Source organism: Schistocerca gregaria, chromosome 3, assembly GCF_023897955.1.
Source record: "Schistocerca gregaria isolate iqSchGreg1 chromosome 3, iqSchGreg1.2, whole genome shotgun sequence".
In the NCBI taxonomy this organism is placed as follows: Eukaryota; Metazoa; Arthropoda; class Insecta; order Orthoptera; family Acrididae; genus Schistocerca; species Schistocerca gregaria.
The window spans coordinates 192,051,951-192,068,876 of record NC_064922.1 but is presented as its reverse complement, the minus strand read 5'-3'; the positions used below and the strand labels follow the sequence as shown (position 1 = coordinate 192,068,876).

The 16,926-nt window shown below is 40.7% G+C and overlaps 1 protein-coding gene across 2 annotated transcripts in view; it reads right to left on the bottom strand.

Annotated features, from left to right (window-relative positions):
- Positions 1-12,490: 12,490 nt before the first annotated feature.
- Positions 12,491-16,926, bottom strand: part of LOC126356286 (facilitated trehalose transporter Tret1-like) — a 130,061-nt gene continuing 125,625 nt past the window's right edge. For both annotated transcript variants that reach the window (XM_050007165.1, XM_050007164.1), the window contains exon 5: positions 12,491-13,630. In XM_050007165.1, the coding sequence (XP_049863122.1) occupies positions 12,809-13,630 (822 nt within the window). In that variant the 3' untranslated portion in view covers positions 12,491-12,808. The remainder of the gene's footprint in view (positions 13,631-16,926) is intronic.

Below are 16,926 nucleotides of genomic sequence, written 5' to 3'. Positions count from 1 at the left end.
AGCAAAATAACTGATGATGGTCGAAGTAGAGAGGATATAAAGTGTAGACTGGCAATGGCAAGGAAAGCGTTTCTTAAGAAGAGAAATTTGTTAACACTGAGTATAGATTTAAGTGTCAGGAAGTCATTTCTGAAAGTATTTGTATGGAGTGTAGCCATGTATGGAAGTGAAACATGGACGGTAAATAGTTTGGACAAGAAGAGAACAGAAGCTTTCGAAATGTGGTGCTACAGAAGAATGCTGAAGATTAGATGGGTAGATCATATAACTAATGAGGAAGTACGGAGTAGGATTGGGGAGAAGAGAAGTTTGTGGCACAACTTGACCAGAAGAAGGGATCGGTTGGTAAGACATGTTCTGAGGCATCGGATCACCAATTTAGTATTAGAGGGCAGCGTGGAGGGTAAAATTCGTAGAGGGAGACCAAGAGATGAATATACTAAGCAGGTTCAGAAGGATGTAGGCTGCAGTGGGTACTGAGAGAGGAAGAAGCTTGCACAGGATAGAGTAGCATGGAGAGCCGCATCAAACCAGTCTCACGACTGAAGACCACAACAACAACAACAACAACAAGGTGTCTGTCTAGTGTTGACCTAAGAAGTAGCTACTGGCAGGTCCGGCTGTCACAACAATCGAGGAAGTACACTGCATTTACTTTCGGCGGCCGGTCGTATCAGTTCATAGTAGTTTCGTTTGGTTTGAATGTCAGTTCCGGAATCTTTATTGCGGCTTTGGATTACACTCTGAGATCAGAAATTTTAGACGAAGTGACGGTGTACGTCGATGACTTGCTAGTTGCCACCATGGGATGAGCACATCCAGCTGACCGAGAGCTATTCAAGATCTCAGACTACGGAGTTACTGCGAATCTCAGGAAGTCAAAATTCGGGAAACAAGGGATCAAATTTTTAGGTCACGTGATATTTTCAGAAGGAATTCAACCGGATCCTAAGAAACTTTCAGTTATAGGAAACTTTCCTACACCCACCACGAAACGCCGACTTAATGGGTTCATCGGAATAGTGCCATTCTTTCGGCGTTTGCTATCCGGACGATGTCTTAACCATTCGTCATTACACAACCTGTGGAAAAAGAACGTTCCGTGGAATTGGACGGACGAGTGTCAACGAGCTTTCAAGGAGATAAAAGAAGCATTACTCTCTAGTGATATCTTGAGCCATCCAAATTTAGATGAAGTCTTCTGTATATCTTGCGACGCTTCCTTTCAGGGCTTAGGCGCTTGTCTCTTCCAGGAAGAACAAGTAAACGGAGAGAAGTAAATCAGAATTATTAATTTCGCTAGTCGCGTATTGACGGAGTGTGAGCGAAACGGAATTGGAAGTCAGTAACGGAATTGGAAGGTTTAGCCGTCGTATGGGCATTTCGGAGATTCTATTATTGTTTTTATGGCCGAAAAATAAAAGTCTATTCCGATCACCAAGCCCTTAGCTTTCTCCTTTCTTGTAAATTACTACACCAGAGGTTAACAAGGTGGTGCCCTTTCCTACAGGAATAACAATTAGAAATTGTCTTCATTAAAGGAAAAGAAACGTCATAGCCGATGCACTATCACGCATGCCGGAGGGAATGCCCGAAAACTGTGAATTGGAGGAACAATTACGCAACGGACAGATATTGTTAATGAAAGACCCGATTCACCGAAACTACTACCTACAGCTATGCAGACAAATGAAGACCTTGCAATACGCCGATATAAAATGGAATAAAGGGAATACTTACGTTAAATCCTCAACACCGGTTAGCGAAATTTTACAAATTACATGAAGCAGTATTATTTCATCGAACGACGGAAACCGGAAGATGGTGCGAGTGCATACCCCATGCCTATGTGGAACATTTGTTGTGGCATACCCACCTGTCTTAGGGACATTGCGGTCCTGAAAAATGCAAGAAGAAAATATCTATGTACTGCTACGTTCCTAATTTACATGGAATGATACACGGACTCCTACGAAGTTGTATGCCAGAAAGCCAAGCCATTTAAGCTGTCAAATGCTTTGCCATTAAACCCCATATTAACCCAGAAACCAGGGCAAATAGTAAGTATAGACTTCGCTGGACCGCTCCCGACAGGAAGAGGAGGTGCAAATTACCTTGTGGCACTTCTAGATCTGTTTACAAAACATATACGTCTGTAGGCGACGAAGTCGTCCAACGCGCCGCCGATTATAAGAAGAACAGAGCAGGATTACTTCCCACGTTTCGGCTAACCGGAGGCCACACTTTCTGACAATGTCTCGAACTTTATCGGCAAACAATGGAGAGGTTTTCACAACATCAAGCAAATTTTGATTTCGAAATTCAGACCACAGTCAAACTTGACGGAACGCGTATTTAAAGAATTCAACCGATTCATCCGCACATATATTCCGACACGCCAGACAAAATGGGTGGAATATGTAACCCCGTTCGAGCAGATAGTCAACAATCTACCCCACACGTCAACCGGTTACACGCCAGCAGAACTAATGTCGAATCAAAGAGAAAGCAAAGTGTGGATCGATCCGATTCCTAAAATTCAGAGTGATCAAGAAGAACTCGATGAAAAACTCAGACAGGCTATCATTTCACTTACTGTTCATGCGAATATCAGAAAGATAGCATACGATAAGAAGATCGGGAAAGTGGTAGACTACAAACTTAATGAAAAAGTAATAGTGAGGACGCATTACAAACCTTCAATACTGTACCGACTAAATAAAAAGTGGAGAAACTTGTACGAGGGCCATTACATAATTTTGCGCAAACCACTCATTGGTTGCTATCTCACAGCCGATCCCGTATCTGGAAGAATAAAGGGTCTATACCACCATCAGGACATTGAGAAGTATGCTTCGAGTCGAGGAAATAATAATGACCATTGAGGAAAATTTTGCCGATCACATCTACAAAAAGACCGCTGAAAGACACTGCCGCACCGAAAGAGGAAAGAAGAAAATAAAATTACTACAGGAAGTCGCAGACGAGATTTCCAGGAGAAATTATCGGATTATTTTTAAGTTAGTTATTAAGAAGATGAAGTCCTACGCGACTGATGGCCATGAATACCGAATTATATTGAGGTTTTATTTGAATACAATGGGAGGCCCTAGCCGCTGAGCCGACTTCCGACATTCTACATGATGAATTTTGTTAGATGTGAGACGAAGATAATTTTATCCGAGGAACAGACGGCGCGACACGATGGAGAGAAAACACTGATTCGTAACCAGCGCATGTAATGACAGATGTAGGCGCGCGGATGACGAGAGAAACTCCAACGGCAAGTGAGATAATGAATCTCGTGGGCTGAGTGGTAAGGAGAAAGCAAGGCAACGTATGACATGAACCTAACGGCAAACCAGCACGGAATTTATGTCATTTGTCATTTGACACGCCCAGCTTAAACATTTACGGATTGCCGCGCGAAGCGAATGCTACACAGCGCAGAAAGACGGGATAATGCGACCACGCCTATTTAAAATTAAAGTTTCCATATTTAAAGAGATGATCAAGCTACTAGAATACTGAAGCGTTACAAGAACGAAGACCAAAATCTTTTGCTATTTTTCAAGAAGTGCGCAACCAATACAAAGGACTGATACATGAGTCTACGAATTTAAATCTGTACTGTTCTACTATTAGAAGCCAAATGCAAATACCACCACCCACGAGGAGGCAACTTTATATAGACATTGTAAATAAAATGTAAATAGAATAGAAAATAGTATTAGAGGTAAATTTAGAAGTAATTTGATTTCATTGATACTTTTGATGTGGCAGAAGTGTCACCGATTTTTGTTTTTGTTTTTTTGTTTTCAAGCTTTCAAGGAACTCTAACATTTTCATCTCACTGTGTATGTTTGTATATATCCATGAATTCCTACCTCTCCTATTCCCAACGTAAGTGAGAATCAGTAGTTGAAGAGGACATGTAAACGGAATGTGAACACACACTGGATGCAAAGGATTCTAACACCCCGCGACTCCACGTATCTTCCAAATTTATTTTAACCCTTTCAATAACTTTCGTTTCGCGATCGCATATTTGGTGATAGGATTTCACCGCAAATAGTCAATTATCGGTCATCTGTCTTCGTTATTACTTTTATCGACTGGAACACATGAAATTGAAAATCCGAATGCCGTGACAGTTCCAGTTGCATAAAGTCACGATCTCACTGTTGCGAGTAGGCAATTTATCTGTTGGCACACGATTATCTCAAATGCACAATCAATGAAAGTAAATGGTTTAGAAATCATAAACAAGAAATATGAGAAATCAGTAAAAAGAGTATCTTTGAGACAGAATTCAAAATTAAAATTACTGTGAAACTATACTGACCAATAAAAAATATAAACACCCGTATTGGAGTGAAGATTGTAATGAAGCAGTTAAAAAGCGAAGACAGGCTTGGATAAAATGGAATAGCAAGAAAACTTCCCGAAAATCACGAAAACTTCTTGAAGGTTAGGAACGATACATCAAAAGTTTAGAGAACAACTGAGAGACTCTTCAACAAAAACCAAATCGATGAACTAGAATCAAATTTTAGAAGATATCACACTCAGGAATTTTATAAAGCCTTTAAATCACAATTATCGAAGTTTAAACAAGCTACGTTACATAGAAGAGGTCTGGATGGAAAACTAAATTTGAATGACAAATCTTGTGCTGCAGTTTTTGGAAATTACTTTTCATCCCTACTGAATGCTGAAAATCCAAATGAAAATCTTGATTTCTATCCGTCCTATAGATAGTCCCCCTCCCACGTTAGATGAAATTATGTAAACTATACAAGGCTTGAAAAATAACAAATCTGGAGGTGAGGATCGCATCTTCGCTGAAATGTGGAATTACGCAGATCATGATACAATAAAACATCTCCATGATATGATAGTGAAGATTTGGGAAACTGAAACTCTACCTCCATATTGGACCGTAGCAATTATTCACCCACTTCATAAAATAGGCGATAAGAGTGATCTGGATAATTACTGAGGAATATCTTTGCTACCAACGACGTACAAGATCTTTTTCAGACTTTGTTAAACAGAGCTGAATCAGTCTTAGATCAACAATTGGGCGAATATCAAGCTGGTTTCAGGACATCAAGATCCTGGGCAGAGCAGATCCATAACCTGAAATCTGTTATATCATACGCCAAATCAAGATAAAAAACGTTTGTTAAGACCTTTATCGACTTTCAAAAAGCGTATGACTCAATTGATTGAGAAACAATAAAGAACACCCTTGCCTAATTTGTTCTAGATAGGAAAACAATCAATCTGAAAAGCGTCACTTTAAAAAACACAGTGTCAAAGGTGAAGTTCAGAGGCGAACTATCAGAACCAAAAGAAATCTGTACAGGGGTGAGACAAGGTAACCTGCTCTCTCTCTTGCTTTTCAACTGTGTCCCGGAATACAACGGTACCGACAGGTTGTGGGATTCAAATTGGACAGAAAAGAAAAATGGCCTCAGTGGAAACTGTCTGGCTTTTGCTGGTGATCTGGCACTCATTGCAAATAATATTGACGAAGCTAAGGTTCAAGTGCCTAGCCTACATCAATTGCTGCTAAGACTGTCCTAAAAATAGTATTTAACAAAACAATTCATCACATACATCAAGCACGCTCCTCCTCATATTGATATACAAGGGAAAATCAAGCAGTCGAAGAAATTTAAATATCTTGGAGAAATAGTTACACCTGACGGTTCAGAAAATGCAGCTGTAGAAAATAGGTGTTCTAAACTAGAAGGTGCTTTTCATCTGGGCAAAGACCTATACAAAAGCAAAAGCCTGTCTTTAAACCTAAAACTTTGTCACTTTAACACTGTAATTAGACCGTAAGCTTTGTATGCATCAGAATTTTGAGGAAAATCCTTGGCACTATCAAAAAAAACGGAGACTTCCGCCAGAGACACAACTGTTAATTATACGAACATGCAGAAGACAGTGTTACCAGCGTGATGAAGCGGAGAACGATGTTTTTTGGTCATCTGGAAACAATGAACCCTCGAAGACTTACTCATCGAATACATTCATCAATTTCGAAAACAAAATCGTATTAAAAATGGGCAAGCCAAGTTAAAAAGGAGTTATCGGAAGCTGAAATTTCATTTGATGGCATTCAGGATCGAGAAGTTTTCAGAGAAAAAGTCAGAATTACTAAAAACCTTATTTCGCTTACTACGCCCGTTCCACGTCCTTCCTGCAAATGGTCAAAACAGAGAAAAGAAGCACAGTCAGGCAAAATAAAAATCCACTGGCAAAAGAGGAAAACACAATCAGGGAAGAGATAAAAATCTTCGTGGTCCATAGCAAGCCGAAACGATAAAGAACTGACTAGTAAATAAACTGTACATACTAGTGATTAAGCAAACACTCTGACTAGTAGCTATTTTTCTTCGTAAATTGAAACGAACAAAATGTGGACATGTGCTCTGCTCATGTTAATCAACGAGTGACAAAATTATAAACTTGCGTTTTACTCATATGAATCGGAAGTAACTAAGTTCAAGTGTATAATCAACCGATTAACACAAAACATCAGAAGACATGTTAGGCAGTGAGAATTATAAACAGTGCAACGAATTTTCACTCCAGCGTGCATGCTCAAACCTTTAAATGGCCTTACCTGCAAGCGAGTCGTGCAGCTTGCAGACGACGAAGCACAGCAATGATCCAAGGACCACAACACTGGACTCGCATTCGGGAGGACGACGGTTCAATCCCGCGTCCGGCCATCCTGATTTAGGTTTTCCGTGATTTCCCTAAAATCGTTCCTGGCAAATGCCGGGATGGTTCCTTCGAAAGGGCACGGCCGACTTCCTTCCCCGTCCTTCCGTAATCCGCTGAGACCGATGACCTCGCAGTTTTTTGTCTCTTCCCCCAAACAACCAACCAACCAACCAAGGACCACTTACTGAAGTTTGCCCTACAGTGAGCTTCGCAGTTGCGTCGAACACACTCAAGATGCAGTCAAGTAATGAGTTATCAACGAAAAGACAATACTTCGAAGGCAGCTTAGCTAACCCGCGCGTACCGGCGACAACCACCAAGGCTGTACTGCGCGCGACCTTTTAGGCAAGTTACGGCAACAGTGGCACATATCGCCTCTGACAATGTCAGCTGGTTGTCTTAAACAGCCGGGTGTCCAGCGGCAATTCAATATATGTACATGGACATCTCCCCGAATACAGAGACCTGTATAACAATAAATGCATCCAAACTAAGGACTTCTGTCAAGTACAGCGTGTACACTAAACACGAACAGTGGTATAGTCATTTCGGAGCGAAAATTAGGTATTACTGAACAGTGTATAAATGAAGTGAGCGAGTACTCACGCTAGCTTTGTAAATCTGATGTTCACTTCCTTATCCCTTACCCTATTAGTGATATAAGCTTAGTGTTAAGCAGAACCTAACTCAGGTTTTCTTTATTGTTTCATGAAAAAAAAATGCACAAAGACGAACATACGTCACGGACATTTATCTACATAACCGAACAGTTAACGTAATGAGATTCCAGCTTCGCAACGTCCTTGTCTTGCCCACCAAACCATGTCAAGATACGCTGAGACAAGACCACAAACTACCATCGACAACCCACAGCGAAGAACGTCAAAAAGTGTTTTGTGGTTGAGTGCAACATGAAAGTTCATGAGTGCAAATTTAAGCAATAAACAAATGCCGTGCAATTCACACATAAAAAAACAAAAACTCTACAAAAGAGAAAAAATCCCTAAACTAACTAAAATACCGTACAAATGTACAGACAATGATTGGTGTATAAGCCATGTTAGATTATAAGTTTCTCTCTTTTCAGCAGGCCTGTATTTAATAAATTTAAGAATATGAAAACTAGATCAATCCATTTTACAATTACATTTCAAGGAATGAAGGTCACTGCCTGTCCATAGACAAACGAACACGAATGACCGCGGCACCGACCACAATGGACTGAAGCATAATGTGCGAAAACAATGGACTTGATGTTCAAGGCATAAACATTTCTATGCACTTATTTGATAAATGTTATGGATATTATGATGTATATGTTATGTTAATTAATTTAAGAGTGTGATTTTGACAATTTACATGAATGCATGTACTGTGTGCAACCACAACATCACTGGAATTACGTGTGGATCACGTTAATTCAGAAGAAGTTCTCGTTGTCCACATGGGAGGCGATGAGATAATGTATTTTCACACCGCTACATATCGTCACATAAAACACTGATTTGAGTAATGAAAGAGGCCAAGAGGAATTTATTTGTCAATGTATAATATTTAACTACGGATTATAATGAGATGTTTTAGTGATTTACAAGGAGAAATGAATCCAGCGCTACTGACGCGCCAAAGGAGCTATAAAGTAATTCAGCGCGCATGTAAAAACAGCGGTATTAAAGACAGACTCTGAAGAGATATGAATATTACAAAAAACAAGCGAGCAACCCATCGTCCACTGCCGGACGATATCACTCTGTTTTTATCTTCTGTGCAATACGGACGCAACATTTTATAGGCGTCATTATAAGATTTGTAATTTGTTTAAATCTATTGAGAAATAATGTTATTTTATTTCATGTGAGATTAGTATGTGTGACGAGCACAGTGGTTAATGAATGGACATTTCTACGTGATTTATAAACCTTTATGGACATAACAAACCACTCAGGCTCTGTCATTGTTATTGACGTAAGTGTTAACATGTTATATGTGTTTCAAATCCAAGCTCGTAATTGTAGTGTCAATTACTCTTAATTTGTGTTTGCTTTAGTTGTTGGACAACCTTATTCATTTACTTTCTATGTGTCAAGTTTTTTTCACAGAACCAACCGTCTCCGACGTGTCATTGTGTGGATAGAACAGTCGAGGCCGACGTCAACATACTACTTTTATTCCGCCCGTGTAATATTCTTCAAAGTCTGTTGTAAACTGGGCGTTAGGTACATTTTCAGTGCGACTGACGTCCGGGAATTTCTTAGCAAGCTTTACTTCTCAAGTCGTACATCGCTCGCACAAAGCCTTACTGTTCCACAATGGTACGCGGCACTTCCTAAATGAGAAGGCCACGCAAGTTTATGCTGCTTCCCCTTCTCAATCTGATGCTTAATAAAAATACTATTTCCTTACATCAGAGAGCCTTGTTATATTCCATATATCTGATGTGACGAATGAACCAAAACCTTTTCCTTCAATGTGTGCTCAGTGCTCTACAAAAGGCATCTAGTTCAATGCTTCTCTCCAATTCATCAGTGTAGAAACTTACTGCTAATTTGATACCTTTGCTATCCTTGAGAATGCACCGTGTCAGATTTATCTGCTGCAGTTTGCATACTGTAATTATCTGTTGACTAGTTTCGTAAGTATGATTTGTTGAATAAAGTTTTGTATTATGAAATATGTACTAACGCACTTACACATTAAATTTCTATTTGCTTGGTTCCACTATAATACGAATATTTGCAATATTTAGAAACTCATTATAACGAACCTCAATTTGTTTCATGTTTATTGTTTGATGTATCATTCGGTTATATGAATAAGTTATTTGTAAAAGAATATCTATGCATTTGTTTGACCAGCAAAAATTAAAACACATACACACATGGGTTTTTATTGTTCCATTCGAATATTCTGCAATACTTGATTTCATATGAAAGAATGTTGAATAGTAGTGTACTTCATTAGTTAAGTCCTGCCCTTGAAATGGGTTACAAAACTCACCACCATGTTCGGTTTGAAGGTTTAGTGGACTTTGATACAAAGCTGTCTGCAGCAATTGGTCCCTCGCCTGTGGAACTGTCTTCCCTGTCTCTTTTTTAGAGGTGGGGCTCAAGAAAACTTGGAATATGTATTGATGACCATTGAAATATATTTGAAACTTTTATTGTCCCATGAATATTGCTTCGTATCTACAAGATCAGACTGCTTCATATTATAACACGTCTGTAAGGAAATATTTTGCATGCTGGTTTTTGGTGTTCTCGAACTACTGTCTCAGTAATAGTAATGAGACGAAGAAGTCAATATTGACTCTTTCTGAAATCTGAAATAATATTTCTTTTGTGTGTTTCCAGCAGCAGATGCTTTGAACAGTCTTAATCATTCTAGTAATTTGCTGGCATCGTAATATATATTTTAAATAGATGTAATTGTTTTTCTGGTAGATGTCAATAATGGCACTACTGCCAACATATCCAACAAATGCCAGTTTATAAACATTTTTGTGCTTCCCATTGTTTACGTATTTTAGTCGTACTGATGGGGCATTGTTTTCTCTATGTAGATTAGTAATACATAATATGTATAAATACATTTTTAATTGTTTTCGTAAATATCTGTCACTATTAGAACTTTTAAGAACATTAGGTTCAAAAGGCAGATAATCTTTTAAATTCTTTATCCCTAACCCACATTGTTGCTTATTACATAGACCGAGACAGTATACAACTTATATACTCTCAAAATAGTTGCGCGTTTGTTATTATTTTTTTCTTAATCTAATCTAGCGCAGTTTGAAATAACACGGACCTTGCAATTGACACTCAGTAACCTCCAGAATGCCGTGCACTTTAACTATTCTATTAAGGCCTTGTGCTCAGGCAGTTATATACCATGCGGACGTATGTTCTGTCTGTGCGCCCTCTCAGAAGGGGAGGCTCTGACCTGTGGGTCACCGATTTTACAAGGACGTTCTATGTTGAAAATGAAAAGAGACGTCTTTTGGCTTCTTACTTAACATTTCCTAGTTTTTGAAAAATCTAGGACAAAATTGATGACTTTATTAATAGAATATGCGTTCCAAATTTATTTATGGTTGCGTTATTAAAGTTTGAGTTTTCATGCTGTAGTTGCGTATCCGTCATTCGACACGTCTAGCAGAGCGACATCGGCGGTCGAGCTGTCGAGGCGTTAGAATGGCTGGTCTGGTTTTGATTCTTGGTCGTATCTTGTTTTCACTCCATGTATATGTATCTGACAATATTTTGATAACTCAAATAATTTTCTTTGCCTTTTTTCGAAATAAAACACCAGGAGATATGTTTATCAATCAAGTAAGAATATACAACATGTTGACAGTTATTTTCATGGTGATTCATGACGTGCTAGATAGGACTTTTGTAGATGATGATAATGATGGATGATGATAAACTGACTAGCACCGTGAAAGTGATACCACCGAAATGTACCTCTCTTTGTCAACCGTGTGACGTTTACTTTTTCCGACAGTTGAAGAATTTCATCGTGTGACGTCAAAGTCGTGCAACACATAGCAAAGCAGAGAATTACAACATACGACAAAGTTAGTCCATAAGCAGTTGTCGACGCCTGTCTTTCAATATACGCTTTAATATGCTTGGTACGCCTGCAAATTGGTGTCCGATAGATCTGTTCTAGCTGCGTCATTGAGGTATGTTTTCCACGAACAATGTACCGGAAAAATGTCAGTGTGGCGAGATTTCGTTCGTGTGTTGCGCGTGGCGCGAGAAATATTTATCTTTTGCCTGTTTAAGTTTAAAGTCACTGATTACGAGAACGCTCATGAACAGACGATCAGTTACATTTAGACAATACTATACTTTAGGCGTACTTTTATACTACATTTCAATGCATTGTATACAGTTTTTGATGATTGATATCATGGTGTTTTACATAAAAAAGGCAAAGAAAATTATTCCAATTATCAGAATATTGTCTGATACACTGAATAAAATATCGAATCAAAAAAGCAACGATCAAGAATCGAACACGGACCAGCGGTTTGATAGTTTAACATCTTGACTGCTCGACCGCTGGCCTCTCCCTGCTAGATGTCTAGAGCTACAGTATGAAAACAAAAAAATGTTAATGACACTAAAACTTTGGACCCAATATCATTTAATAAAAATTTGTTTGTTGACGATCTTTCGTTGTATAGCGTTGCAGATACGATATTTTATCGTTACCTTTGACCTCGCCTTCTTCAAAAACTAGCGAGTGTCTATCAAAAAGCTGAAACATATGCATTTTAATTCGTCCATAGAATAATGTATAGTGGTGTCTTTTCTTATTTTTATTTATGTAGTTGCAAGATCCATCACTCGGTCTGTTCTTCCATAATTTTACGACATTGGTTTCGCGTTTTCAGTCAACTTATTAAATGATTTTGAGGGTGCATGAATTCACTTGTGAGGATGCGTCATATCACTGTATCTGCCCAGGATGCACTGTGTACTGATGCAATAAGGTGTTGGTACAATATCAATTAAAAAATTTCAGCTATATCATGTATAACGCCGATCATTCAGTTGTCTTTGTCAATAATCTAAAACTTGTACTGTGTATGCTTCCAGCAACCAGTGAAAAGACCGGTCCTAGAAATGTTTCGTGAAACGCATGAATATAATCGTTGGACAGAAGAAGAAAGAAAATTTACTAATATTTTGTTTTTGAAATGAGGTTAAATATTAATCCCAATTTGTAATACAGAATTTTGTTTATTTACAACTTAATATTTTACAAGTCTCTTTTGCACATCTCCTCTTAATACTTTAACACATTTGACACCTTGAAAGGGGGAAAAAAATATTAGCATTGTCCGCTATAAGAACCCGCTAGCGAGTTTGTTTCACATATGTTACGTAGTTCTAAAGACGCTAACGATGTTCACAAGCTTTTACGAGATCAGTTTCCCAGTCTGTTCCTTTGAGGAGGAGGAGGAGGAGGAGGAACCACGAATAAAATATCACCATTCACCAAACACTGTCCAGGCGCACTTTTGGTGAGATGCTGGTAACCGGGTACGAGCGTTTTAGGCCTTGGGTAGGGGACTGGTTGGTGTCACCGATTGATACTTGTGCCTCGTGATCCATAGGAAGTTGTCCCCCGCAAAGTAGTCCTCCACCTCGTTGAGGGTGCGGCCTTTCGTCTCCGGCAGTATCAGGTACACGAGGAGGGTGCCGAGGAGGCTGGCCATGCCGAAGGCCATGAAGATCCCGGCGATGCCGATGACGTCGGTTAAGAAGGGGAAGACTTTGGTGGCGACGAAGAGGCCCGAGTTGAAGATGAAGAAGGTGTATCCGCCGGCGACGCCGCGCACGCGCGCCGGCAGCAGCTCGCCGATGGCGATGACGGGCAGCAAGAAGAAGCCGGCCGTGTTGGTAGCCACGTAGAGCAGCAGTAGCGCCGCGATCACCAGCGGCTCGGACGCCGGCACAGGCTCCGAGGCGGGCCGGTGTTCCTTCAGCAGGCAGACGACGCCCAGCGCCAGGGCGGCGAGCGATGACAGCGCGCCCGACACCATGGCCATGCGCCGGCGCGTCCACCAGACGAGCAGGCAGCAGCCCACCGCGCAGAACACCATGCGCACCACCGCCACCACCACCGAGAACGTCTCGCCCTTGATCTGGCTGCCCGTCGAGCTGGCCGACTTGACCACGATGTCGACGCCGTAGAAGATGACGAGGAACGTGCCCGATACGATCTGCATGATGTTCAGCAGGTTGACGATGAGTAAGGGCTTGTAAACCTGGGGCATTACGAACACCTTGCAGCAGCCGCCCTTGGTCTGTGACGCCTGCTGTTCGTCGTCCGACCGCGCCCGCTCGATCAGCTCCGTCAGCTCGCGAGCCACCTGCAATTACATCGTGTGATATGTTGCAGTACCGAATAGTGACGGGTAGAAATTAGAAATCAAGTCACACCAGAGACAGAAGTGGGAGCAGGAAGTGATCAAGTGGGTCAGGTCGCCAACACATAACGACACTGTATGCTGAGTGAAGATACACATGCAGCAAAAGAGAGAGCGACAAAAAACTGAAGTCAGCTCGTAGGACATTCTGCAAAAAACTCTCTCTCTCACAAGAGCACATAGTGAGGAACTGACAGTGCAGTTAACTATCTGTAAAGTGTATGTAGCAGAATGAGTAGGATACATGCAGTTATTACAAACCAAGCCTTGCGCCGTAGCCTCATGCTTGCTTTCTTTAAAAACCCCAGCTCTCCAGATTTCATCACGAGTTGATCATTGGGATCGATGGAATTCACATTAACAGCTCGAGATTCCATTATTACGATACTGTAGTGAATCTATGTCCTAGATGCTCCAGAACTGTCTATGGACTACCTGAAGAACATCATGCTGCTCGCCACCCCCGGAGGAACTGGCTGTTTTCCAACAATATCACATCGCTGGGCGCCTCCAGCACTGAATTTCAACAAGGAAGCCAGCAACAGGGCCTCATGGGATCCATGTTTCTGATCTACACTAGGTGCTTTTGCGTGTTGCAACCTACCAGGTGTAGAGAGGAGATCAAGCATTCACATCACTACTCGTATGAGGTACATCGCAGATGGACATCATAAAATTTCGACGAACTGAGAACACTCCATGTTGAGGAATGGCTCCTCCTGCTCGCCAGCAAGCAACTGCCGTGGAGCCAATGTCACTGACACCATCTCCTGGACGTGCAATCGCTGGCGGACGTCAGCTGGAATCTAACACGTAGCTGAATAAGTAACAGCCGAGACTGGTGCGGAAGAGCGACCACTTGTAGGAGTTCTGAAAAAATGACTGAACTCTAATAATGTTTAACTAACGTCGACAACACTTCACAGGTTCCCATCTCTGTCCAGACTCCACGCATGGGTATCTCTGCTTAGACTCCGTAGATACGTGACTTAAAGAATGTAGCTGTGCAGGCTGTGCGGCCGAGCGCTTCTAGGCGCTTCAGTCTGGAACCGCGCGACCGCTACGGTCGCAGGTTCGAATCCTGCCTCGGGCATGGATGTGCGTGATGTCCTTAGGTTACTTAGGGTTAAGTAGTTCTAAATTCTAGGGGACTGATGACCTCATATGTTAAGTCCCATAGTGCTCAAAGCCATTTGAATATAGCTGTTCACCAGTGTAGAACAAACCCTGAACGCTTAGTCATCCTTCGAATTCGCAAGACCAAACAAACAGTAATATTTATTGACTTCAGAAAAGCATATTAATCCATAGACAATGTATATGCACTAGAGAAATTACGTTGATAAAAATTAGAAACGAAGGAATTGCGTAAACTGAACCTGACAGACACTATCAAAATTTGAGCTTTTGAGAGACGATGTTACGTCTGTCGCGACAAGATGATGGTAAGATAAGATATGCTCTATCCCCACTACTTTTGAAGGAGTGAGTGAATCGAAAACGTAAAAAAATAAATCTAATCTCCAAACAACGTTCGTCTTCATGGAATTAGCTTACGACGTTTCAGTCCCATCAGATAACAGACAAAAAGCCAGTTCAGTTTCTAAACACGCTATATTAAATAGCAAATGAACTGCAAATTTGTTACGGTAATGAGTAATGAGTATATGAAAGAAACCATGTCGGAATTCTACAGTCAACCTTCCATCATCACTTTTGAGAAAATCACTTAGTGGACGAATTCAAATATTTCAGTGACGTTATTGAACTGGCGGCTCTACACAGGAAAAGGCTAACAAATGTAAGGCTTTCTTAACTCTCTTGGATTATGTATTATAAAAATATCTATCATAAAAGGTTTTATTACATTTAATAGCTGGTGAAACTGAACTACTTTGCAAAATAATTGATGACAAATCAAGGAAATCACGACGAAAATCTTGCGGCAAAAGCCGAAAATGGAATCAGGATGATGTAGTGAAAGGAAATTATCGCGTTACTTCTCTGACAAGCTCTCTCGATGAGCCACAACATGGACAGAAAACTGGACGAAGATATACTGGAAGAAAAATAAGGTGTACCCAAATTTAGACGCAATCCTAAGTTTAACACAGTGTGTAGTAGTAGTTGTTGGATTAGTAGTAGTAATAATAAACAGATACAATGAGCCTGGATAGTTCGCTGAATTGACTACCATATAAATGGCAAAGCGTGATAAAAATACATGCATGCGCACTTGGATAGGGAGAGACGCACGGAATGCCACGGTGTTTATCACACTAAGCTTAAGCTGACTGTCCGCTGCGTTTTATCGCATTTAGTAGAATCGAGAAATTTTGGGATGGTAAGGAGAGGGAAAGCCTAAACGAGAATGTTGTTACTCATTGAGAAAAAGCAGCGACAGGAACGAATGCGATGTTAATGCAAGTATAAGAAACAAAAGCTGTGAGCAGATAATCTCTTTAGAGCTCGTTCAAGACTTTTCGGGACGTAAATGATGACATCAATGAGCATAAGCATCGAAAGCTAGTACCGAATCGGCTGACATTTCTTAAATTCATATAAAAACAAATGAGAATTAGCAAGGAGAGTTTTAACGGTAGCAGTCGCATTGATTAGGATCGGTGGAAATGCATACTGATATATGCCACACGGATGATGCCGACATTTGACCTCAGGCGACTTTAGCCACACGATTTATTCTCGGGTACATACAATATCGGAGGTTGCTAGAGGACTGGGAAGTGCATGACTGAGTACATTCGAAGTGTGTTCGATGGAAGACAAGTTAGGCGAAGATTAGGCTGGGGACACACTGGTTTACTCCACCCGAAGGAGCACTGCATATACGTCAACACATGTGGCCTTCATTATCCTCCTGATGGAGAAGCAATACTTTGATCTTGCATTTCTAAGCATACGGCTCTAGACGTCAAGGTCAGAACTTGCCATTCTTGGGGAACTTTTGCATTGTAAACCTGAGTCAGACTGAACAGCAAACCTTCCCTTATGTTTCTGTATTTGTGTAAACAAACAATCCTCGTAACAAGCACGAAAGGAATACGTTAGTCACGGCACCGCATACGGAGGATATAATAATTACGATCCAATCCGAGGATCGATGTATATTTGACGAGCAACATGGACAGTGTGCAAAGGAAATGACATTACAAAAATTCCGTTTAGGGTCTTTCTGGCAAACGTCTGCAAGGTGCCGAACAGAATCATGTTTTACTCCA